The following is a 24322-nucleotide window of genomic DNA, read 5'->3' as shown; positions in this document are numbered from 1 at the left end:
TACTCAGATAACAGATCGAGAGCAGCATAAAAGCTTCATCCACCAACGAGATACTTGTCTTTTCCAGCTCCGAAGAGAAGGTGCGGCTTTCTCTCGGCGAGGTCGATGATTGTCTGGGCAAAGACAGAATTGGCCCACGCAAACCAACTGCGCGTGTAGTCTTTCAGCCTCTCCACGTTCACACTTTCATGAACGAGGCCGAGCGGCGAAGCCTCTTTGACGTATGCTAGAAGTGACTTAATCTCCTCGTCATCGTCGCTCGTCATTGCTTGGACAAGCAAAGACATCGGCCAAGCATGCTGCAAGCCGACGTGCGGTCCTCCAATACCTTGGAAGACGCGGCCGGTCAAGAAGTATGGGTTGCCTTCTTTGCTCAAGATCATTTTGCGCGTGTTCTGGTACGTCTCGTCGTTCTTGTCCACAAAACCGAGGAGAGGCAATGCGAGGAGCGAAGGCAGATTAGCGTCGTCCATCAGGATAGTGGAGCCATAGCCATCAACTTCGAAAGCGAACACCGTTCCCCACTTCTTGTGGTCGACGACAGCATGCTCCCAGATGCCCTTCTCGATAGTCTCGCCACGGGCCTTCAAGTCCTTGCCAATACCGGAAGAGCCTGCTGAAGACACAATCTCACCTGCCCGCTTGAGCTCAACAGCAATCATGGCGTTGGCTGGGATGAAGAAGCCAAGAATCGTCGCATCGTCGCTCGGTCTGAAAGCAGACCTGACAAGACCAGTGCCGTAGTTCAGCGGGTTGCCAATACCCGCCAAGTTGAGCGTCTCGGTGCCAGTAACAGTGGTCCGCTGAAATCGATATTCATTTCGCTGAAGCCAACCGCCCTTGTGATGGAACGTGGAGCTGCTCTGTTCATCAAGAACCTTCAGAAGACTGTCCAAAGCTTTGTACCAGCGCGGTGTCAGAAAGGCCGTTGATCCAGTATGAGCGTGGAACTGGTTTCCCAGCGAGAGGAAGTGAGCCAGACTATCAAGTTCGTATTTGCATTCAAAGACGGAGTTCGGCTCGTATGCCGGATGCACGTAGTCGCCCTGCCCGTTGTCGCTGGGCCGGAGCTTGCTCGGCGGTGGTGGCTGGAAAGCATTGCAGTAAGGAGAATCGATAACATACTCCGCCTGCGTCCCAATCGCTCCTAGGATCAGATTGAAGATGCTCTTGTCGTGCTTGGCCAGCCGCTGATACTGCGCGAGTTGATTGGTACTATCCCGCAACCATTCTGCGTTGATATCGCCTGTCACTATGAAGCTCTGCGCCCCCTGCCAGGCGTCTTCGTCGTCCGTGCTGAAGATGTGGGCTTTCTTTTGCTTTTCTTTGCCGTCGACATGCCACCGTACCGTCGTATCCAGTGTGTTCGGGAAAGCGTTCTCAAAGATCCTTGCAAGGTCACGGTCCAGCATGCTTGCGTTCAGGTCCCGGATCGTCTTCTCTACCAGGTCCGACTCGAATGTCCTGCAATGCTCCGATGGTCGCTGGAAGGGCAGCTTTCCCGGGCCATTGCTGTATGGCGGGCTAGAACACTGTCAGTACGAATCGTCGACTAGAACTTCGAAAAGAGTGACCTACTGTGCAGTGCGAGCATAGTGCTCATAAGCCGGGCATGCTGCCTTGTATTTGTCCTTGGACTTTTGCTCCTTCAATGGGTCCTGTTGCGCCAAACAGAAGGTCGTGTCGTAGCATATGCTCGCGAGCACGAGCAGTGCCGCAGTCGAAGGTCCGCGCATTGTCGAATTGGTTCAATCGTAGCTGTTCGTCAAGCAGTCGAGGTCAAGGTCCGGTCTTCGAACACCGCTGATCAGCAGATTCAAGCTTTCTTTCAAGGCAGCTCCCGCCGCCAGCGGAGCCTTAGTCTCATCTGAGTTTCTAAGGATAGATCTTTGCGACTTCACCACCTTTGGTCTTCCACAAGCTTGAAGTACATAGCACACCACGATATTAAGCAGACACACATCAAGACATCATCTTGAGGCGGCAAGATGTCGTCCTCCGACGGCGACGAGCCGCCAAACGCAACGTTCGTACATTGCACTCCGTACGAACAAGCGTAAGGCCGCCATGTGAATGCTAACTATGGACACAGCATCTACGTACGCTGATGAGTGCCACAACCAACTGACGTGAGCGCCATACTGATAGCATAGATATAGATCAAAGGCATCGACGAGAAGATCAAGATCCCCGCCCTCATCGATGGAATCAAAGAGGTCTTCGAAGCAGTCGGGGATGTCGTGGATGTCATCGCGAAGAAGAACATCAAGGCGCGCGGTCAGGCCTTTGTGGTGATGGCATCGCGTGAACAAGCGGAGACTGCGATCGACGAGCTGCAGGGTTTCGACTTGTTCGGCGAGCCCATGACGTTGGCTTTCGCCAAGACCAGGTCGGATGCAACAGTGTTGAGAGAGGATGGAGAGACGGGGCTGGAAGAGCACAAGAAGAAGCGATTGGCGGAGAAGGGTGTGTTCTACCTACAAAAGGGCGCCAGACTCATATACTGACGCCTCAAACAGAGCGCAAACAAGCCCTCGAAGAAGCAGACAAGAAGCAAAACGCCGCCAAACGCTCCGCCCCCGAGAACCTCGCCGAACGTCCCGCCAAGTCAGCCAAAGCCGCCCCTGGCCAGTTGCCCGACGACTACCTACCGCCGAACAAGATCCTGTTCTTGCAGAATCTGCCTGAAGACTTTGGGAAGGATAGTATCGCCCAGCACTTCAGCCAGTTCCCTGGGTTCAAGGAGGCGCGTATGGTGCCGTTTCGGCCGACGATTGCGTTCGTGGAGTATGAGGATGAAGGGGCTGCTGTTGCGGCGAAGGAGAAGTCTGCGGGTCTGGAGTTGCAGGGCAAGGCTGTCAAGGTCACGTACCAGAGGCAGTAGAGGGATATGATGCTGTTAGTCCTTGGCGGATGGCGGAGGTACACATCATTCTCAGCACGCACGGAACCGAGGCGTGAGAATTCAACGCCTCAAACCTGCTGAAAATGAGGTGGACGCGCGGATACTAATGCTGCTACAGTCGAGCGGTGGGAAGAGGTTTCTTGCATGCTGCTACATAAGAAGCTACGTACCCCATTACCACTTTGCACGCATTGGCCCAATTTTCAAATACTCTAAAAACCGCATGCACCGTTCTGGTCCTAATACGGCTGAATCATGGTCGCCCGAATCACCTTGCCTTCGTCTTCATCTCTCTTGCCCTCCACCACATCTTTTATGAACTGGCCCCCTTCAGACGGGTCCCTTGCTCCCATCTGCACACGCGTCAGCTTTCAAGTCGTTGCAATTCATGTTCGAAGCCTCACTTTCTTGAGCTGCTCCTGCCCAACTCCTCCCAATCCCGTTGCCAGAAATCCAGGACTGATAGCCCAGACCTTAACCCCATCCTCCTTCAAAATCTTCGTCCACTCACGCATCAGCATATTCAAGCCCGTCTTGGTGCTGCGGTAGCAGGTGATCGGATTCATCTGTTCCTGCTTCGGCCAGCCGGCAGCAGGGCTAGCATTAATTCTCGCCAGCGGCGGATAATCCATTCTCCCCGACTCGCTCAACGCAGACGTGCCACTGGTGACGAACATGAGCTGTGGGCTGCTAGACTTGAGGAGGAGAGGGATGAAAGTGGTGGTCAGGACTTGGGTGCCGGCTACATTCACGTTCCAGGATTTCTGCCAGGCGTCGCGGATGGATAGCTCGCCGGTCTGGATGGAGCGGTCGAAGCCGGCGCCTGCGTTGTTGATCAAGGTGTCGACGCGGCCGTGGTCTTTGGAGATGGTGGAGAAGGCTGCTTCGATAGAGGAGTCGGATTCGACGTCGATCTGGATTGGGGTGATGGTGCTTTGGCTGGAGGAGTTCTGTTGCTTGAGGGTGGCGATTGCTGCCTCGCCCTTTGAGAGGCCTCGGGTGCCGAGGAGGATGGTGTAGGTGTTTGAAGAAGTGTAGAGCGCTTTGACGGCTTCATAACCAAGGCCAGTATTGGCTCCCGTGATGAAGACGATGCGGTTGTTGACGGCCATGGTGTTGTCTCTGATGTAAGGTATAGGGTTGTGGGAAGAAAGACTTGATTGATGGGTTGAACGTTCTTGCTTTCGATAGAGTACGAAATGAAGTCTTGAGGCTGGAGAGAAGAGGGAAGTGCTTGTTATATGTACCGCATCGTAATGGACTTAGGAACGGTGTTGTCGGGGCATACTACCTCCCGGCCGATACGGGACCGCACAATCGCGATCAGTCTGTCGAGTGCTGGCGGTCCACAAGCCGGAGAGCAATTCACCTTGCAGGTGCCGTTTGATCATTCAGAGGACCCACCCTGCAAGACCAATGTTCAGCTGCTGTCGCTCCCAGATTACGAGTCCGAATCGAATGTCAGCAGAAGAAGTCCGCGGACTCGTCCGAGAGAATTTATCGGCGCCGGAGAAACAGTTCGGCAATGTACACTGTTGGACAGCATGTGAAGAATGACTCGACCTCGAGTTGACCACGGAACAATGTAACAACCCTCCCAATCGCCAAACACAATGGCAAGATCCTCAGGAACACCCAGCGACTTCAACATCGTCCAAACCTACCGCCGCCTCCTCGCCGAAGATGAAGAACTCACCATGCCCGTAGCTGCCATTGAGGCATTGATCGAAGGACTCGCCAACACACCCGCTAGTACCGTCTCCGAGACCCTCGATCTGGTACAGAAGCTCACAGCGCAACTGAAACAAAGGATACCGAACTCCATCTCCCTCTCGGCCGGCACGGACCTGTTTCAGCAGTACCTCATATCGAACCTCCAACGACCCAGCGACAGAGGAGACTTCGACCAGATACGGACGCACCTTGTACAGAATGGGAAGCTGTTTGTCGAGCGAGCGAAGGCGGCCAGGGAGACTATTGCGGGCTTCGGTCGGCACTTCATTCGTGACGGAGACGTGGTGCTCACGAATGGAGGGTCAAGAGTAGTGGGGTCGTTGCTAAGAAGCGCTGCGGAATCGAGTAACAATCGCGGAAGCATACGGTTCAAAGTCATCTACGTGATCTCACCGAACAAAACGGCGGAGGAGGACGAGAGCACGGCGAACATTGCTGCTTTGCGGGAGCGGGACATCCCTGTGGCTACTATCCCATCGACAGCTGTGGCATACTGTATCGACCAGGTCACGCAGTGCTTCGTGGGCGCAGAGGGTGTGGTGGAGAACGGCGGCATCGTCAGCAGAATGGGGACGTACCAGATCGGCATGCTGGCGAAAGCGGCTGGGAGGCCTTTCTACGTGGTCAGCGAGAGCCACAAGTTTGTCCGGCTGTATCCGATCAACCAACATGACCTAGGGATTGAGCAAGATGTAGTGGACTTCAAGACGTCGAAGGGTTCGGTCAAGGACGACGGTGCTGCTGATGTGCGTGGAGGGGACGACGAGGGCGTCGCGGACGTGGAAGGGACGGAGAGAAGTGGGACGAAGGGTGCTATCAGCGCGCCGCACGAGGCTGTCGATTACACGCCTCCGCATCTGATATCGGGCATTATCACGGAGTCTGGGGTATTGCTCCCTTCTGCGGTGAGTGAGGAGCTCATCAAGATATGGTTCTGAGGTATGATTGTCTCAAACGGCATCTGCCAATACGGGCTCCAAAACCGCTTCCATACCAGCCTCATTCGGCAGACTCCATCGCCTCCTGCTTGTCCCAGTCCTTTGGCAGCTTGGGCGACACCACCATGCCTGCGGCTTACCTTGCAAATGAATTTGCAGCGTCAGTCCGTCCAACAAGACGTATACCATCGTGAGGTGCATGTGGTGCAAGCAAGTCTACCAGCGCCTACCTCGTCGTCTCTGCGATCTTCCCGGGAAGCCCACACGGCCGCCGCCCAATTTCAGCATCACGCCTTGATGTTCGCTTTCATGTTGTGTATGAAGAAGCAGCGATACCTGTCTAACGGTCCTCGAAGTGGGCACCACAGAGCTTGTTCGCCATGTCTCAGAGCAGTCCAATGTCCCGCTTGCTTGCTTGCTTGCTTGCTTGCTTGCTGCGGCGCAAAATACTGTTTCGGGAAGAACGGAGACTGCTACGAGGTTCATGGGTTCGGTTTCGGTTCGGCACGACGTTGTTAAATTCATTAAATTCAGCCCTGAGCATGTAGAACTGAAGGGACTGATAGTGGTACTTGCGAATGGAAAGACAACGTTGTCGCTCATGGAGAAATGGCTCAACCTAGTTTATGTTCTCAACAACTGTCTCGTCGTCGTCCTTGCTCTCACATGCGCCCTGAGAAATTTTCTTCGGCCCATACCCGTTGCTCGTTATCCTCACTGTCGCAGCCCTCGTCCTCACACCCGATCTCGTGCACGCCACTCATGATGTCTTCGCCTGCTCACGCCGTCCGTAATTTCCTGCGCCTCCGCCAAGTGGGCCTTGAGTGACCTAGTTGCGTGTGTAGAGCAGCAGATATCGTGGTCGCTAACTCGAGACATTCGTCCCGATAACGCTCCAGCACCATTTGAAGCATCCAGCTGACCCCTTTCTACTCTTGCTTAGCATTCTCGACATGCGCCTTCTTTCTCCTGAAACATCGGTCCCACCCATCGTCTGTCGGCTCGTAGTGCGACATCTCTGCCAGTGACAACCACGAGATGCGAGTTGTACCTCCGCCTGACTCGGGCAGGTCCTGCACATCCACTGGAAACCTCAAGACATCCTCCGTCAGTCCGCTTGCGGCGAATGTGTTCGCTGTAGCTTGCACGCGCTCCTCGACGCCGTTGTTGGTACTGTCAAGTAAGAACGGCAATTGTGGTGGGGGCCTAGCGATCCAGGTGTGCAAATAGAAGCGGGTCAGCCTTGAGAGGAGTTTCCGTGAGGCCAGGATGTTGAAGATTGAATCGATGTCGTGATGGGTACATCTGTCTCTCGAATTAGTCAAAGATCGCTTCCAGTCGTGTGATGATGATCAGCCTACGTGAACTCGTTGAGTGCGTAGAACATAGATAGAGCTTCATTCCGAGTTTGGTGGTTGACGAGGACGAGGCCAGCACAGGTGAAGTCCGCATGTAGGTCTCGCATTGGCCTGAGCTCCTTGCATTTGATGAAGCGCAATCTCGACATATCAACATAGCGCACACCGATCCACCCTTTTTCGGCCATGACCAAGCTGAAAATTTGTGCGCGCAGCTCAGCTGGGAGATCCAGTAGGCGACTCCCTGTGGACGTGGTCTCGCTTTCAGTCGCTGGGATCACCTCCTGTGGAGTCTGCTGCAGTTCCTCGGTAGCCATGGCGGTGCAGAGACGTTCGCAAGAGCAGAGGTGAGGGTGGGTCTTGAGGAAACGTGTCAATGCACAGGTATTGGTCTAGGTCGCAGACGTGAGTGTGAGGAAGCGTTTTTGAGGCTAAGAGATGAGCAAGGCGAAGCTGTGATGTCATGGATGATTTCAGGCATATGACATTCGATATGACTCGCAACAACAGAATCCAAGCACCAACTCACAGGCATTCCGAAATCCAGTCTGCCACCGGCTTTTCGACAGTGCCTTTCAAACGCTGTCTTTCGCCTCTGCCTCCTTCACCTCAACCTTCTTCGACCTGAGGCGTACCACCCGGTCAAGAATATGATGGCCCGCGAACTCCAAATCCCTCAGCTCCGCCAGACTGACATATCTGCTAACGACATGCAACTTCTCGTTTGTCGAGTCATTGGCTTCAAAACGTATGGCCATCTTGAAAGCAGTGTCCTTCAACCCCTGGTCCGAGAATTCATCCAAGACCTTATGCGCGTTGCGCAACCACATCTTGTGATTCGCGCGATAGTCGCTGCGGAAGTCATGGTTATAGCGTTCCATGCCGTTGATGTCGAGCAGGCGTAAGCTGGTCACTCCTTTGAGATAGTCCTCTCTGTGCAGATACCGGAGGAGATCGCCGGCAGCTGGATAGGTCACGCACCTGGACGGTTAGATCAGTATAGGTCTCAATGACGCAACCGCTCTCACTCACTGAAAAGTGTTGATGCTGTAGAAGATCGGAAGACACTCTGTCCTGATTTGGTGGTTGACGAACGGCAGTTGAGAGGGCGATCCCCATTCTGATGGTAGGGGGCATCTGTAGACCGGGGGCGGCGTTGGGCGTTCCTTGCCATACTTCTGGACTTTGATGGGTTTCTCTTCGTAGAGCGCAAAGTGGTAAATGCGGTCTCTCACTTCGCGTGGTAGGCCTAGAAGGTTGGGTTGCGGAGTGTTGTTGGGGGTTTCATCAGGAGTCTCCTCGCGGTCCGTAGAACTCTTGTCCGGCTCGTTCAACGAGAGTGAGACCATGCTAGGAGCTCTAGGACTCTGAGCGTTTTGAGCAGACTTGCTCGGCATTGTCGTGGCCATGCTGGACGTTGGTTTCGACAAGAAGATCAGACCGAGTGAGAACAAACGGATTAAGGCAGGATGAGACCAAAATCACACACCATAACAATAGTCCAGATGAGATGGTAGTTTGCTCTTCCATGTTGCACAGCTGCGCCATCAGCACGACGAGCTGGACGCATCGTGCAACAGAGCTGCGATCAGCAGGTGGTCACGATGGCAGGCAGGCTGTACAACTGCCATCAGCAATGTCACTGGTGCAACAGGCGTCGTCTAGACCAGACCTTCGTGGCACTGAAGAAGCCAGGTGGACGAATTGGTAACACTCACATCCATGTCAATGGTCGTCATGGTAGTCTCGGCATTCGCTAGCAGCAGCCTTGACTGGATCCTTACTCCTCGCTAATGATACACTGCCATAATCTCGTTGCTTCATAGTCTCGTCAGTCGTTCGGTACTTGCTGCTGTCGTAGCCTTGCCACGCTTTTGCGAACCATCAACCAAGCGTCTTCATCTTCTTCTTCTTGGCCTTGCCATCGCCCTCCTTCTTCTTGCTAAAATCCCGCCAGCTGTCGATCCGCTGATCCCGCGTCTTCTCCCAGTTCACCTCAGCCTCCCGCTTCCGCTTCCTCTCATTGGCCTCTTCCTCGTCCTTCCTCTGCTGCCGACCCTCCTCCTGCATCTGAGCCTTCATCTGTCGCTTCCTACGATCCTCCATGTCCGCCAGCACCCACTTGGTCTTGTCTTTCCACTCCTTCATGAACTTCACATCTGGATCCTTGACTTCCTCCGAGTCAATGGTGAGCTTCTTCTCTCTGATCAGCAGCATCCGTGCATCGCCGATAGCTTCGTCGAGATGTGCACGCTTCTTCTCGTCCAGTAGGGTTTGGTAGGCGATAGCGAGACGATCGAATGCATCGGAAGCGTTGGGGTTGGTCGACTTGTCCGGATGGATGAGAAGGGACTTCTTGCGGTACGTCTTCTTGATGTCGTCTTCGGGTACACCGGGCGTGAGGTCCAGGACATCGTAGGCGTTGGCGCGGAAAGCCTTGACGATGCGGTCGATTTCAGAGTCCTATCGTATGTTAGTACCGTGCTATACTATCTACGAACCAGTCCTACCTTGTCGAATTCCTTCGATTCCTTGTCCAGATCGGCAAGGATGTCGGAGTCGTCTTTCTCCTGCTCTGCACGTAGCTTATCAAGGTTTTTCTCCGGTGCCGCCATGGTTGAGATATGCAAGAAGTGGTTTGGTGGATGTGCTGTTAAGAGGTTCGACGTCAAGTCTCGAGGTCGACACCCGAGTCATGTGCAATAGCGCCAAGACCATCGCGTCCACCTTGCTGATGTCTTCCAGGTTTTTGACATCTCAAGACCATACCTTAACATTTGCCGCGAACATTCATCGAGGTCAATGCAACCACTCTGAACTTCGAAGAGTTTGGCATGAAACCCGTTCACCAGCAAATCACTGCCGCGGAGCCTTGCCGCGCGATGAAGATGCTCCACCCGCAGGCATGGCATCTCGCTCACCCTTAGTCCTCGAGGGAGTCAATCTACCTGGCTTCATCCAATATGTGCTTGACAAACACACGGCACCATCAACTATTGTGACCTGCTGCACAAAAGACGCGTTCATGAAGGAACTGCAGACCTCTCTCGCCGACGAGTCCTCAGCCCAGGCAGACGGTAGAGATTTTCAAGCAGCATCACGAAAGCAACGATGGGCAAAGCCAACGCTCCGCCTACTCGCTGCTTCTCGTACAGTACGACTTGTCTTCTGTCCCGAGCTCGCGCATTTGCGAGCATACCTGGCGACCTACGCCTACCGGGGACCAGAGGACATGTCTCCGGGCAGCCAAAGATTCGATACCCCGTCACCTCCTCGCATTTTGGCAGTATTCAACCCCATTCAGCTTCACAAACCAACGTCAGCGTATTCGGCTCAAGGCATCAATCGTACTTTCGCCACGGCCGTTGACGCGGCATACTGCACGCACAGCCAGCTCATCTTGGCCGAGTGCCCTTTGGCTGACGACTCTTCTCATACCGAAGGCGTCCTTCCCTGGGAAGATATGCCGGCAGTTGCTGATCCCCAAAGTGAGATGGCTCCGTGGGATCAACCGGTGTCGATCCTCAATGTCACGACCAAGTCATTCGGCGTCGGCGAGCGAGGATGGGTCGGTCGCACGGTGACTCCAAGGAGAATTGCTGAAAGGTGGTGTCGCTTTGTCGACATGAGGGAGGCTGCGGAAGACTGATACCAACGCATCCATGCAGTCGATACTGTCAGGCCCGTGCTAAGCGGTAGGTCCAAGAGCCCCTTTCTTTCCAGCACAACCCCAATGATGAGAAACCTACTTTCACAGACCTGTTCCGAACAATACATGTGGAACGAAAAGAGTTCGATTACCTGACAGCTACACACGTACAATAATTCCTCGTTTGCACACCAAGCTCGTGGCTATACTAACCGATGTCACTTCTAGACTGCCATTGAAACTATCAAGGTCGTACCGCAAACGCCGAGTGGGTATCTCAAGAACTATGAGGCGTGAATGCGTACTCAATCGAAGAGTTGACATTCGCCAAACAGATTTCCGGCTGGGAGTCGTCTGGACAGTCCACCAATGACCACCGTCATACGGCTTTTTCCCTCCTCCCATTCCAACAGCTATTATTCATTCTTCCTCAAAGTGGTCCACATTTCTTGCTCATGACGAAACGGTCGCAATCTCGACCTGAACTTGTCTTCAAGCAGCATCGAGCGATTCATGGATGTGAGTTTGCTCTCACTGGTGCCAGCATACAGTTCCACCTCATGACGAACGCCGCATTCGTGATTGACAACCTCGAATTGCGGTTCCGGCGGCCAAGGACGCCAGAGATGTGGCCGCCACGACGGGTCACATGGCGTTTCTCCACGTCCCAAATCCAGCCACTTGGTCAGGACAAAGGCCTGTCTGGGCCCGCAAGGCGGCATCTCGATTCGGAACTCTACAAGACACAATTCGCATCGCAGCAAAAGATGACAGGTCGGATATCCTTCTTCGCATCCGTCGTGCTGCAGTTTGCACTTCAGCAGCTTCCGTGAAGTTCCGTAAAGGACAGTAGAACATGCTGTGTGTGCATACACTGACACGCCTGAATGTTCAAGCTCCGGAGGGCTTCCATCATTAAGCACGAGCCATTGTTGAACGCACAAACGGAGACCATCTGCTACAATGTTTGGACGTGCTGAAAAGTGAGTCGATACACTTTGGTCCTGAAATGCGTGGTGAAGCAGTCGATCGGCCTATCCTCCATCCTCGCCCTGCTCACCCACTGCATGCGGACGGGTGCGTCTGGATCGTCGTACCGGGGCCTTTCGAGTTTTGCTACAAGATGCAAACGTACACAGGTATGGCACAGGAAGAATCGCGGAATGTCTCGCGCGAGGAGGAGCAAGAATCTTCGGCGGGTGTCATCGGACTCCTCTCCACGAGCGACTGACGGCCATACAAGTGGACCGTAGGTGGCGCAAAGCGAGCGGTTGACGAGCGAGAAGCATGCTGCTTCAGCACTGTCGAGGTAGCCCAAGATGAGGTCGATTAGTTCGTTCGGCAGGCGGAGGAGGCCTGATCGCGTGGTCTTCGCGGCGTCGAATCGGCTCTTGACAATATCGCAGAACCGTCTGATGGCGTCCACGCCTCTGTTGCCGAGCGTGGTAATCTTGGTCGTTCTTCTCAATGTACGTTGGCTTGGGTATGAACTCATGATCATCATCGACGTGTTTGCGTTTCTTACTCGATTCCTTGGCATACAAGATCTGTCCGTTCGAGAAGATCGATCATTAGGTACGTGATGTATATTGTACTGTGTTCCATTCCAATGGTCTGACAACCCGAAGTAGAGCCTGTGAACTAGGTACGTGAATCGAGAATCTCTGGCGTAGAGAGCGGACTTCGAGGTTAAATCGATGTTTGGCAAGCTCGTGAAAGTCCGACGGATGGACAGACTTTGATCGAATACTGGGTTACCAGATTTTCGTTCGTCCTGTACCGTTAACATGAGGAGGGGCTGTATCTAAAAACACATGCCGGTGGCCGATGAAGGTTTCGATTGCCTGACAGGTTGCATTCATCTCATCATACTCTGATCTTTAGCCAAAGCTACTGTGCTGGCCAATTTGTATTCACTCCAAACGCCGTGTGGGTATCACAACAACCGCATAGCTCCCAATGTCCTTTGAAAGGGACGTATCCAAGTCCCGCTCATATGCTCTGTTCCATCTCGGTCATGTACAGCCGAATGTGACTCTCCATCTTCATGTACTCTTCGCGCGCCTCTTGCACCTCGCGCTCGATGTTGTATTTCAGATCATCCATCTGCCAGCGACGTCAGCATGACCATAACTTCTCCAGAAAAGGCAAAAGATACATACCTTCTTCACCGTCTGCTCGATCCTTATTCTCCGCCTCTCGACCTCCCGATGCCGATCCTGCCGCTCCGCAGTCAACTCCTCATGCGTCTGTCTCAACGCGGTCATCTTCGCATTCGTGTTCGCAGCCTTGCCCTCCGCATCCCGCCGTAACCGTTCAGTCTTCGCTTTTGACTGCTCCAGCTGCATTCGCAAAGACCGCTCCTCACGACCTACTTCTCGCACTTTGTACGACTTATCCGCCAGGGCTTCTCGGTTCTTCGCTGCGCTCTTCGCTTCTTCGTCCTCCTTACCCAGATCGGCATGCAGGTTGCACAGGAGGTTGTGGAGAGCGGTGATGTCGGCGATGAGAGGTGTAAAGGTATCGCAGGAAGTCTGCAAAGCGCGCGTGCGTTTGTCGAGACGCTCGATTTCCGCGCGGTCGTTGTGGAGGTTGGAATTGAGCGTCTGCAGCGACTGCTCAAGCACTGCAGGAGACTGCTCGGTATATGGTCGTAGCTTGCTGGCTTCTTGCCGTGTGGTCATCACCGCCGTGGTCTTGTCTTGCAATGCCACCTTCAGCCGATTCTGCTCCTCCTTGACGCGCTCCAGCTTCTCATGCACGACCTTCTGCGCCTTGTTCAGCTCGTACAACCGCGTCTTCAGATCCTCATTTCTCTTCTCCTTGTCGCGAATCGCCTGCTCCACGTTCTTCCGATTCTGCTGCATCTCTTCCAATTGCTCCTCCTTCTCCTGGTTCTCATGGTACAGCTGCTCGATCTGGTTCTTCGTGTTCTCGCTGCTGTTGTAGTGCTCATCAATGACCCCCGTCTGACTCTCCCTGAAGCGAATGAAATTGATGATATAGCTGAAGATCTTCACCAGCCTCCCATGTTGCGGCTTGTACAAGTCCGAGAATGTGAAATCGCGTATCCCGCATTCGAGCAGTAGCCTCCGCATCGTCACGAAGAAGCCCATCAGCTCGCGCGTGTCTGCTGTGAAGATCCGCTCTGCGTCGTCAGCGCCGCACAGATCTTCCGCGGCCGCCTTCATCGCCGGCGCAACGACTTCGCGCGTAGTGTTCGTGAGCAGTTCGGCGAACCATTCGAAGATCTTCTGGACTTGGGGGGCTTTCGGGTTGCGGAGGTCTTCGATTGTGAATGCGATGCCAATGTCTGAGATGCAGCCGGCGATTTCTCTGTCGGACTACGCCCACTGTTAGTGCGCGCCATGCGTGTTTGTAGGAATCATGCATACCAGGTTCATGAACGCATCTTCGTCTTGCTCTTTGGTGCGCTTCTGCTGGCTGGATTGTTGTGAGCCGCGAGCAATGCTTATGCGTGGATTGAAGTCCATGCTGGGCATCTTGGAGGCTTGCGATTACGCACAACAACTTGTATTAGAGATGGTGGTGGTGTAGGAGTGGTCGTCGTTGGAGCAATGTTTACCGATCAACACTCGGCGTTGCGCGAAATGTGGAGAAGACAGGGGTGGGCGGGCAGATCCGAGGCTTACTTTTGACCTCATCTGCTCGGACCTCCGTGAAGTCCTGCATCCATCCACCACCACCCTCACCGTTATCGATTATTGGCCAGGACCACCATCTCGGATTTTAAACAACGGACACGCCCATCCTAAAAGGAAGGAGTACGCCGCATCTTCCGCGACTCGAGCCTGTGTCCGGCGACGATGAGCAATGGCCGGATCCTCATTCGATGAACCACGGGTCGAACAATCAGGACCTACAGAAACAGCATGACCCCGCTCTTGTATGTCGGCCCACCTCATCGTCCCCTCTGGTTGCTACCAAAGATAAAATCTTCGATAAAGAAACTTCGGTCTCGCTCCGCACAACCAAGACTACGAATCCGTTGACACGCATCCAATTTGGTGTCGTTTGCCAGAACGAGCTACTATTCTCTTGACTACCACGCTCGCCCGAGCTGATACGCAGAACTATGTCTGAAGACCCACCCCTGGCCTTCGAGCTGTTCGTAGACCTCTGCTATGTCGCCATACCACTTGATGTGTCGCGCAATTGCTCGCTGCACGAAATGTTGGTATAGGTCAGCTATTCAAGCTATCTCGCATGTCAAAATCTGGCCATGGTCTCATGCACCCAGGGCGGATTCTTGAGAAACTAGACCTTCTTTATCGCCTTCAGAAACACGATGCTTTTCGGACACCCGCCAAGTCGGTGTCCTACTCCACTTGCTTCCAATGGGTGTTACCAAGGAAGTCCACACACTCTCCCCTCTCAACCACTTTACAGAACCGCAGGCTAGGTCCAGTAAGATAGGTGCAAACGATCGAGCCGTCAGCTTCCGGGTGCTATATTATTTCCTCCCTCTTCCGCGTTTCTCTTTCTTTCCTGACTCCTCACCGCTCGCTCTATCTTTACGCACACGCTCGTTCGCTATGAAGACCTTCACGGCGCTGGCAGTGCTTGCCGTCGTCGGAGCTGCAAACGCTGAAGACGACCCCAACTTCAGTGAGTACACAGCACTGCGCTTCTACCGTGAATGGTCGACGCTGATATGTTACAGCCCCGCGCAAGACAGTCGTGCAGACCAACTGGGACCACCATGCGACGAGCACAGCCGCCGACGGCAGCGTCTTGGAAACCAGTGGGCCTGTCATCGTGAAGAAGATCATCATGGGCCGTACGCACCCCGAGCACGACTCCGAGGTCACCCACACCGAGTACATCACGTACACGGATGATTCCTGGAGGGGTCACATCGAGCCTCCGGCGACGACCTCGACCGGACACGTGGACCACACCATCGGGTACTGGCCAATGAGTGCACAGGCGCATGTCAAGAGGCAGGCAACGAGCAACACCCAGGCCGCTGCTGGAAGCTCTTCCTCCTCTGACGCAGCTTCCTCGTCCGTGTCCGTGACCACCGTCTCTTCCGTGTCCACGTTCTTGTCCACCGTGTCCTCCCAAGCCGCGGCTGCCTCCCGGGCGGAGTCTTCTCTCGCCGCTGCTTCGTCAAGAGAAGCTGCTGCCTCTTCCAACGCAGCGGCATCGCAGGCCGCTAGTTCCGCGCCCAACAACGATGGCAGCACAACCTTATCGTCGGGAGCAGCTGCTACTTCTTCGCAGCCCGCGAACGGTGGTTCCTCCACCCAGGCGGCATCTTCCTCCACCGATGGTGCCACTTCGTCTACCGCCGCATCGTCTTCGGAGAGCGTCACCTCTTCAGCTTCGGCCACATCATCTTCTACGGGTGCCGGCTCGTCTGCGACAACATCTTCCTCCGCTGATGGTGCCAGCTCGTCTACTGCGGCGTCTTCGTCTGAGGGCGCTACCTCTTCCACAGCAAACTCATCATCTTCTCATCAGGGCGTTGGCTCGTCGACGGCAGCATCCTCGTCTGAGGTAGCTTCCTCTTCGACGCCCGCTGCCTCTTCATCTGAAGCTGTCTCTTCCTCCTCTGAGGTGTCTTCCAGCTCTTCTCAGGCGGTGCCTTCGTCTGGGGCTACATCTTCATCTCAAGGAGCCTCATCCTCTCAATCTGCTGCGTCTTCCTCTGTGGCAGCATCTTCCTCGCAGGCGGCCTCTCCCAGCTCCTCTCAGGCGGCATCTTCCTCTTCCTCGCTGGCGGCGTCTTCCTCTATGCCAGTAACGTCAGGCCCGCCTGTCTCTTCTGCCACGGCCTCGTCATCCGCATCCGGCCCATTGTCTTCTGGTCCGGTGTCATTCACATCGGTACCGGCCCAGTCATCCTCTGAGCAAGGTTCATCCTCTGCGCCAGGTCAGTCCTCGTCTGAAGTGGCGTCTTCCTCGATCATGGCATCCTCGTCGGGAGCAGAGTCATCATCCTCTAGCGCAGCTGTCTCTTCCTCGGAGGCTGCCTCATCATCGTCCGCGCTGGCCAGCAGCTCGCTCTTCCCAAGCAGCGGGTTCTACACTTCCAGCATAGTTTTGAGCACCGGCGTCACGCCATCCTCCTCCATGGTCATGAGCACTGGTGTCCCGGTTCCGGTCAACAGCTCCAGCCTTGCACCATCGAGCAGCTTTTATTTCTCCAGCGTGGGCACCGGCATGAGCGCTTCGGGCTACATGCCTTCGAGCAGCAACTACTTTTCGAGTGTCGAAACTGGCTTCGCGCCGTCCAGCAGCTTTTACTATTCTATCCCACTCGGAACAGCGCAGAGCTCATCTTCAGCTCCTTTCGCGACAGGCCCCATCTCCGCGAGCAGTTCTTCGATGCCACTTGGTACCGGCTCCATGCCTGGCCAGAGTTCATCCTCTGCACCTTTCGCCGCTGGATCTATGCCCGGCAGGAACTCCTCTTCCGCTCCTTACGCTACAGGCTCCTCTGCTGGTCCTAAGTCCTCTTCAGCTCCCTACGCCACGGGCATGTCGTCCTCTTCAATTCCATATGGAACTGGCATCGTCTCGTCCTCCTCTCTTCCGTTCGGAACTGGCTCGTTCCCGCCATACGTGTCTTCATCCTCGATGATGTACAGCAGCGATGCTGGCCCGATCTACGGATCGTCTTCCCGCCCGATTGCAACAGGCATGTCGTCTTACTCTTCGTACTCCATCCCTTACGCCACGGGCTCGATGATTGCGTCCTCCTCTCTCCCGTACGGAACTGGCTCCGCTCCGCCATACGTGTCTTCATCCTCCGTGATGTATAGCAGCGATGCCGGCCCAGTCCAAGGATCATCTTCTCTCCCATATGCAACGGGCATGTCTTCGTCGTACTGGTCATACTGGTACCCGTCAAGCTCCATCCCTTACGCCACTGGCTCGATGAGTGCGTCTTCTTCGCTTCCATATGGAACTGGCTCGGCTCCGTCATACGTCTCTTCATCATCCGTGATGTACAGCAGCGACGCCGGTCCAATCCAAGGTTCGTCTTCCATGGTGTGGAGTGCCAGTTACATGCCATCTTCGTCCATGGTGTACGGAACTGGCTCAACTGGCCCGAAGCCTTCATCTTCTGCACCATATGCCACCGGAGTGTCATCTTCAAGCCTGCCAGCCTCTTCCTCTTGGATATATGAACCATCCTCGATCTGGTCTTACTCTCAATCCTCGGCAGAGGGATACACGTCTTCTATGATCTGGCCGATCCCGTCCAGCTCATATTCGATGTCCTGGTCGTATTCGTATGGTCCGTGGTCGTCCTCGGTCTCATGGGCGATGCCGACTGGCTATTCCAGCTACTCCGAATATCCTGGATCCAGCGAATCTTACTCATATTACCCAATGCCTACCGGTGGATACTCTTCGTACTCTACACCATGTCCTGAATCCAGCGAGTCTTACTCCTACTACCCGATTCCTACCGGAGGATACTCTTCGCAGTCTGCATCTAGCTATGGACCGTATCCTGGGTCCAGCGAGTCTTATTCGCACTACCCAATGCCCACCGGCGGATACTCTTCGCAATCCGCATCCAGCTATGGACCGTCTCCTGGCTCCAGCAGCTCCTACTCGCATTACCCAATGCCCACTGGAGGCTATTCCTCGCACCCATGGAACCCTCACCCGTACCCTCATCCCACGGGAGCGTCACCGGAGCCCACGCCTTGCACTTCTCCCATCTGGAGGTCGACACCACTTGTTTGGCGCCCAACTGACTACCCTCACCCGTCGCCGCCATCTTCGTGCATGACCGAGTCTCACACTTCGACCATCACCATCACCGTGGTTCCTTGCGAGACTTATCACCCAACTTGCACGCAGACCGAGCCAACTTACAGCACTTCCACGTGGTGCGAGTCCACCACTCACACCATCACCGCAAGCAAGAGCTCTTTCTGCTCCGAGTCGTACATCACCAAGACTTATCGGGCCAAGACAGTCGTGACTGACTACGAGTGCGACGAGTGCCGTGCCACGCCATCGATCTACACCACCCCGACATCGACCTGTGATACGTACACGATGCCACCATCGTACACTTGGGAGTGGCCCGCGCCACCCATTCCCACCACTTACGAAGAGCACACGACTGCGCCATCGGTGCCTACAACCTACGGGGAGCATACGACTGAATATGCACCACCAGCGACTACCACCTACGGAGAGCATACGACTGAATATGCACCACCAGTGCCGACCACTTACGAGGAGCACACGACTGAGTGGGCGCCACCGGAGTACACCACCTCCACGTGCTATGCCTACTCGACGACTGTCTACCAGAGCACTACCAGCGCATACTCCATCCCCGTCTCGACGACTGTCTGCCCGGCCACTATCACGCGTCCTCCGGTTGTTCCGACTTACGTGCCAATGAGCCCTCTGCCGCCTTATAACAATGCCACCAAGCCGATTGCGCCGCCGCCGGGTACTTATCCTCATCAATCGCAGACCAAGCCAATTGCACCCTCACCAGGCTCCTACCCGCCGCAGTCGCAGACCACGCCAATTGCACCCCCGCCAGGTTCTTACCCTCCGCAGTCGCAGGACTATACCATGACGACGACTTACGCTTCGCCTACTTCGTATATCTACGAGTCCCACACTGTGTACTACACCGAGCCCATCCCCGAAGTGGTTCCGCCGATGAGTGGTCAGCCGCCAGCCGGAAGTGCCCCCCCGGCATACTCGAGCCCACCCAAGGAGAGCGGGGACACTGCCTACCCGAGCCAGCCTGGCAAGAGCGCACCGCCAGGTTCAGGTCAGCCACCAGTTCAAAGCGCACCTCCAGCTGTCCCAGGCCAGCCTCCAGCTCAGAGTGCTCCACCAGTCCCAGGCCAGCCGCCCGTTCAGAGCGCACCACCGGCTGTTCCAGGTCAGCCGCCCGTTCAAAGCGCACCTCCAGCTGCTCCAAGCCAGCAATACGGCCAGCCATCCTCGCCGGCGGCGCCTGCGCCCCCAGCTGGAAGTGAGTTGCCTCTCTTCACCGTAGAAACGACTCATGTGCTAACAAACGCAGGCTCTCCAGTCAATTCGCAGCCAGCATCGCCGCCGGTCCCTGGCGCCTCCCCGCCAGCAGGAACAGTTGTGCCGCCAGTCTCATCGGGCGCTGTCAGCAACGTGTCTCGCTTCTCCACTCTCGTGCTTTCCGCGCTTGTGGCATTCTTCCTCTTGTAAGAATCTCAGGAGCGTCTTTGCCGGGGCTCGTCTTCTGAGCCGCGGTTCGCCTGGATCGCGCTACAGTCCAGCATCCACGCAGTCGTGGTGGTGGGGTTGGGGCCGCGCGTTGATCCGCGGTATTAGGCTCAGACGGAGACAGCGTCGGTGTGTGGAGTGTTATGGTAGTTATTGAGAGAACGTAGCTATAGATTGAGTATAATGTAATGTTGATTGTGTAATGATTGTGCTCTTTTCCGTCTTGCTCGGCCCGTTGAGGAAACGTCAACTCAAAAGTATTTGCAATACAGCTCTATGTACATACAAGTCCTGGACATACATTTTATGCTGTGTTGATTCATCAAATTACTTCCTCAAGAGGCATACACTGTCTGCGTGTATACTACCGTGATAAAAGTAGTTCTCATCGCCGGCTCGGAGTAGACGCTCACAGGTGGAGAGAGGGTTGGCGAGCTGTCCACGCCCGCACCAGTCTCTGACGCGTCTAAAGGAGGTGATGAGCTCGTCTGTGTCTGCGAGGATCCGCTCCCATCCTGCGCCACCTTGATGATATCCGCCGCCTTCTCAGCAGTACCGTAGACGACAGCCTGGAGGTGCGCCGCCGGCAGCATCGGAATGATGCTGGAGTCTACCACTCGCAAGTTTCTTGTTCCGTACACGAGCAGCTCTGGGCTCACCACTCCGCCCAGCTCAAACGGCATCATGGCGCAAGTGCCTCCAGGATGGTACTCAGTCTGCCATCGCGAGTGGATGTACGAGGTGATCTGTCCTTCGCTGGCCTCCGGGGGTGGAAACCTTTGAGCTGGGTTCATCTGTGACATGCTTGGAGTGTACAATAAACGCTGGTTAAAATCCATGGCGGCTTGGAGGATTTCCAGGTCGATCGGATTGCTGCCGTACCTTGGATCGATGGTCGGAGGATCGAACGGCCTGGCTGAGTTGAGCGAGACTGTACCTCGCGAGAACGGCCGCATGTTTGCTACGGTGAGCACGCCGTCATTCGCATTGATGATCTCGTATGCCGCTCTTGTCACGTCGTCGAGGGCGCTGATCATCATCTGCTGCTGCAAAGCATATCCTGACACTATGGAGCCGTCGATGCCTGGAAGGAGATACTGCTCCGGTGACTGAGCTGCTGCTGCGTCCGAAATGGCGGCCGACCCGTTCACGACGTAGGGTAGTGCTGGGAAGGCCACTCCGTCGATGGCTCCTGTTGTAAGGGGACCAGTATGATTGGTCCAGTACTCCTCCCATGCCGCCGCAACGAAACTCTCGTTGTGCGTAAGCATTGTTGGGTTCATATACGAAGCGTTGTAGAATGGATACCAACACCACACTTGACCGTGGCTGTTTCGAATGGTCAGCTTGGTCGTTCATGTGAAAGAAATCGAGTCGTATGACATACTCTTGAAGATTGTTGCCAACGCCTGGTATGTCCACGTTGAGCGGGATATCGAGTTCCTGTAAGGCCGCCGCAGGACCAATTCCGGAGAGCATGAGCAAATGCGGTGAGTGCAGTGCACCCGCAGCAACGATGACCTCGCGGCTTGCCGACACAATTTGTCTTGGACCTCCGGCATTAGTAGCGTATTCCACCCCAACTGCGACCATATTCGGCGAACCAGTGCCGGGCACCTGGCGCTTGAAGCGTTTCCAAAGCTTCCTCCATATTCTTCCCGCTATGCCACACTTCTTCACTTCATCTTCTCCGTCGTCCATAGCTTGAGTGAAGTTCAGCGTTGTCGTGCCGCCAAATATGCCAGTCGGGATGCCTGGGTGGCCACCATCGCCATCAGAATCGTCGCCGACGCTCACTTCGCTGGCCATGGCGTTCATTGGTCGTCCTTCGAAAAGAATCTGCGTTACAGTCTGCCCTGTAGAGACCCATAGGTTTGGTCTGTCAATGTAAGGATTATAGTATGCTCGCCGGGCAGTAGAGCGCTGCTGGGTGATTGGATCAATGTCCATCGGCAGGAACGCTGCCCCTGCTACCTGATGTGCTCAGTCAGCCTACGTTCTCCCACTTCAACCTACTAACTCGTGGGACGGTGAGGTCACGAGGAAGAGGTTCAATGAGGAAGAGGCACTCACGAGACCAGTATTTGGATCGTACGCAGTCGGCACTCCAACCTCATTCAGTGCATCGAAGAGCACAGCACTCGAGTTCCAGAAGTTCTTCGGAAAGCTGACATTGACCGGCCCAGCGTGACCATGGACGTCGGGCCACTCTTGTATCGAGAAGCGCTCGCCAACCTCCTCAGAATACACGGGTGTGTACGTCTCACTCTTCGCAAAGTACGGTAATAGATCGTCCCAGCTCCAGCCAGGATTTCCAAGGTCGACCCAATTCTGATAGTCTCCTTGTCCGCCTCTGTTCCACAACATGCCATTCAATATTGTGCCTCCTCCCAACGCCCGACCTTGAGGGATGCTCCTTGAGACGCCATCGAGATAGATCTGTGGTACGGTCGATAGGTTCCAATCGTAGATGCCGCCGATGTCGTTGCCGATGAACGCCGGGATCTCGACCGCAGGCTCTCCTCTGTCAGCCGGTCCGGCTTCGAGGAGAAGCACGTTAACGTTAGGATCCTCGGACAGGCGGTTGGCGACCACCAAACCAGCCGGACCTCCGCCCACGACTGTGAAACTTGTCAGAAAGCCCTACGAGACTGTACGCTTAATTATTCACCAATGTAGTCGTAGCTGGGCAGAAGTGGCGTGTTTAGAGGCAACGCCACCGCAATCATGGACAATTGCACCAACAGCAGATATCGCAGCATGTTGAGGGCTTGGGGGTGTCGAGTTGGGATTTGGTCGTCCTATTCGAGATGTCTTGGATTCTTTCACTCGGTTGCACGCCACTATTCGTCGTTGCTTTCGATCGTGGCCATGCGGCTGCAGCGCGTAGATGAGAAGAAGCCACGAACGCTGTGAAGACATCACTGCAACGAGATCACGCCCAGCTGGAAGCCGCCTCTCGACAGTCGAGTCAAGGCTTGTACTCCAGGTGAAGAGCTCGTCTTCCATTCTTTCTCATTCCTGCATGTAGAGTTATTTTGCTTCTGCGAGTAAGACTCCCTTGAGCATTGTTTTGCAATGGGGTAGCCCAACATCTCCTTGGCATCTTTCAATTTTGTAACATGTCCTGAAATCAGGTCAATTCAAAGCGGCAAGTTGGAGGTGAAGGCCGTGGTCATCGCACCTGAGAAGAGGTGGCTACTGCCAATGTCGTTAACAATATATACATTGAAGGTGTTCATACCCACATCCACCAACGCCGCGCAAATGGAAGCAAAGCGTGACCATACCAACCAAACAACTCATCTCGAGCTGTTCGACATCCGGCTATTCGAAAGCTCATACCGCGCGGGCTCTCTCGAAGGTGACTCGAGCTCATGCCGCGGCGACACCGCCACCGTCTCCTTGCTCTTCATCTGCGCCTGCGAATTGTTCCTCATCGTCGCGTATCTCTCCATAAATGACTGCGGTGCGCCGACCGTCAGCGTCCCCATGGTGCCTCCGCTTCCTCTCCTGCTGGCTACTGCGCTCCCAACCGTTGCGCGAGACGTCTGCGATGATCGTACCGAGGAGAAGTCTGTCGTCGTTCGTACCGGCGGTGGGGGCGAGAAGGTGAAATCTTCCTTAGCCACCTCGTCCGGCAGTTTGTACATGAGCTTCGGCTTGCTGAATCTGCGCTTTTCGCGTTGGAGGAGCAAGAACATGATCCCAAGCGCGATCAATAGAGGCACAGCAATGCCAACGGCTACGCCGGCTAATACGCCTGCTGAGTAGCCATCCGTGTCTGCTCCTCCTGATGGTGCTGTGCTCTGAAGGCTAGACTCAACTAGTTGTGCTATTTGATTCGGCCGCAGCACGATGCCCAGATCATTGGGTAGAGAGAAGGTATTCGAATCTGTCTGGCAGTCGGTTGTGTTCAGGCCGCATGCGAATGTATTACTGCTGTCGCCGCTCGTACAAGGTGTGATTACGGCTCGGCTGGAGGTGTCCACTACCACGAGCACAACAGTCAGCTCTGCGCTCCTCCATAGCCTTGTCAAGCAGCCATACCATTCCTGCAATACCCAGCGCACGCCTCACTGCCCCACGTCTTGTCCGTACAACTCGCTCTTGTCACCAAACCACCGTTGTAACATAGCCCGCCCGCTAGACAAAACGAGTCTGCGCTGCAGCATGCTGAAGTCGCCGCGCCGCCGTCGCACGGTATATCATCCGAAACCGTCTTTCCATCTGGATAATAGCAAAACTGCTGCGCATTCGCGAGAACAATCAAAAGAGTGGCAGCCGGTAGCACCCGGCGAGTAAGGAACGACATCCCCATATCGGGGTCCATGAATTAAACGAATGTGATTATGAAAGAGCGTATGAACATGAAGCAAAACGTCGCAGATAGAAGAGACGGAGAGTGTTCAACCACCAGACATGCCTGCGGTGCTCGAGGTGGTCTCGACGAGGGCGATCCAACGGCCGCCGCGGGCCTAACTGGGAGATGAAGGCCATCCTTCTGGGCTAAAAGCGC

The 24322-nt window shown here is 54.9% G+C and overlaps 12 protein-coding genes across 12 annotated transcripts; 4 read left to right on the top strand and 8 right to left on the bottom strand.

Moving 5' to 3' along the window:
- Positions 1–35: 35 nt before the first annotated feature.
- On the bottom strand, positions 36–1736 carry LTR77_009350 (uncharacterized protein; the record flags this gene model as incomplete). Its single annotated transcript, XM_064806578.1, has 2 exons — positions 36–1524; positions 1579–1736. 2 exons carry the CDS (start codon positions 1734–1736, stop codon positions 36–38), a joined length of 1647 nt encoding a protein of 548 aa, XP_064655395.1.
- A 252-nt stretch (positions 1737–1988) lies between these two features.
- LTR77_009349 (uncharacterized protein) lies at positions 1989–2884 on the top strand (the record flags this gene model as incomplete). Its single annotated transcript, XM_064806577.1, has 3 exons — positions 1989–2030; positions 2160–2466; positions 2520–2884. The coding sequence occupies 3 exons, from the start codon at positions 1989–1991 to the stop codon at positions 2882–2884; spliced, it is 714 nt and encodes a 237-aa protein (XP_064655394.1).
- Positions 2885–3144: 260 nt separating this feature from the next.
- LTR77_009348 (uncharacterized protein) lies at positions 3145–4017 on the bottom strand (the record flags this gene model as incomplete). The annotated part of the gene is made up of 2 exons (XM_064806576.1): positions 3145–3258; positions 3310–4017. The coding sequence occupies 2 exons, from the start codon at positions 4015–4017 to the stop codon at positions 3145–3147; spliced, it is 822 nt and encodes a 273-aa protein (XP_064655393.1).
- A 501-nt stretch (positions 4018–4518) lies between these two features.
- GCN3 (translation initiation factor eIF-2B subunit alpha) lies at positions 4519–5577 on the top strand (the record flags this gene model as incomplete). Its single annotated transcript, XM_064806575.1, has 1 exon — positions 4519–5577. One exon carries the CDS (start codon positions 4519–4521, stop codon positions 5575–5577), a length of 1059 nt encoding a protein of 352 aa, XP_064655392.1.
- Positions 5578–6506: 929 nt separating this feature from the next.
- LTR77_009346 (uncharacterized protein) lies at positions 6507–7252 on the bottom strand (the record flags this gene model as incomplete). The annotated part of the gene is made up of 2 exons (XM_064806574.1): positions 6507–6882; positions 6939–7252. The coding sequence occupies 2 exons, from the start codon at positions 7250–7252 to the stop codon at positions 6507–6509; spliced, it is 690 nt and encodes a 229-aa protein (XP_064655391.1).
- Positions 7253–7510: 258 nt separating this feature from the next.
- On the bottom strand, positions 7511–8344 carry LTR77_009345 (uncharacterized protein; the record flags this gene model as incomplete). Its single annotated transcript, XM_064806573.1, has 2 exons — positions 7511–7916; positions 7968–8344. 2 exons carry the CDS (start codon positions 8342–8344, stop codon positions 7511–7513), a joined length of 783 nt encoding a protein of 260 aa, XP_064655390.1.
- A 475-nt stretch (positions 8345–8819) lies between these two features.
- On the bottom strand, positions 8820–9550 carry spf31 (DnaJ subfamily C member 8; the record flags this gene model as incomplete). Its single annotated transcript, XM_064806572.1, has 2 exons — positions 8820–9398; positions 9446–9550. 2 exons carry the CDS (start codon positions 9548–9550, stop codon positions 8820–8822), a joined length of 684 nt encoding a protein of 227 aa, XP_064655389.1.
- Positions 9551–9840: 290 nt separating this feature from the next.
- On the top strand, positions 9841–10881 carry LTR77_009343 (uncharacterized protein; the record flags this gene model as incomplete). The annotated part of the gene is made up of 2 exons (XM_064806571.1): positions 9841–10515; positions 10813–10881. 2 exons carry the CDS (start codon positions 9841–9843, stop codon positions 10879–10881), a joined length of 744 nt encoding a protein of 247 aa, XP_064655388.1.
- A 1695-nt stretch (positions 10882–12576) lies between these two features.
- On the bottom strand, positions 12577–14087 carry NUF2 (kinetochore-associated Ndc80 complex subunit nuf2; the record flags this gene model as incomplete). Its single annotated transcript, XM_064806570.1, has 3 exons — positions 12577–12690; positions 12747–13928; positions 13980–14087. 3 exons carry the CDS (start codon positions 14085–14087, stop codon positions 12577–12579), a joined length of 1404 nt encoding a protein of 467 aa, XP_064655387.1.
- Positions 14088–15140: 1053 nt separating this feature from the next.
- Positions 15141–19785, top strand: LTR77_009341 (uncharacterized protein; the record flags this gene model as incomplete). The annotated part of the gene is made up of 2 exons (XM_064806569.1): positions 15141–15213; positions 15269–19785. 2 exons carry the CDS (start codon positions 15141–15143, stop codon positions 19783–19785), a joined length of 4590 nt encoding a protein of 1529 aa, XP_064655386.1.
- A 353-nt stretch (positions 19786–20138) lies between these two features.
- Positions 20139–22565, bottom strand: LTR77_009340 (uncharacterized protein; the record flags this gene model as incomplete). Its single annotated transcript, XM_064806568.1, has 4 exons — positions 20139–21132; positions 21191–21777; positions 21877–22424; positions 22475–22565. The coding sequence occupies 4 exons, from the start codon at positions 22563–22565 to the stop codon at positions 20139–20141; spliced, it is 2220 nt and encodes a 739-aa protein (XP_064655385.1).
- A 540-nt stretch (positions 22566–23105) lies between these two features.
- LTR77_009339 (uncharacterized protein) lies at positions 23106–23507 on the bottom strand (the record flags this gene model as incomplete). The annotated part of the gene is made up of 1 exon (XM_064806567.1): positions 23106–23507. One exon carries the CDS (start codon positions 23505–23507, stop codon positions 23106–23108), a length of 402 nt encoding a protein of 133 aa, XP_064655384.1.
- Positions 23508–24322: the final 815 nt, after the last annotated feature.

This window comes from Saxophila tyrrhenica (assembly GCF_035928015.1).
Source record: "Saxophila tyrrhenica strain CCFEE 5935 chromosome Unknown scaffold_17, whole genome shotgun sequence".
NCBI lineage: Eukaryota > Fungi > Ascomycota > Dothideomycetes > Mycosphaerellales > Extremaceae > Saxophila > Saxophila tyrrhenica.
This window is presented reverse-complemented; position numbering and strand designations above follow the sequence as displayed.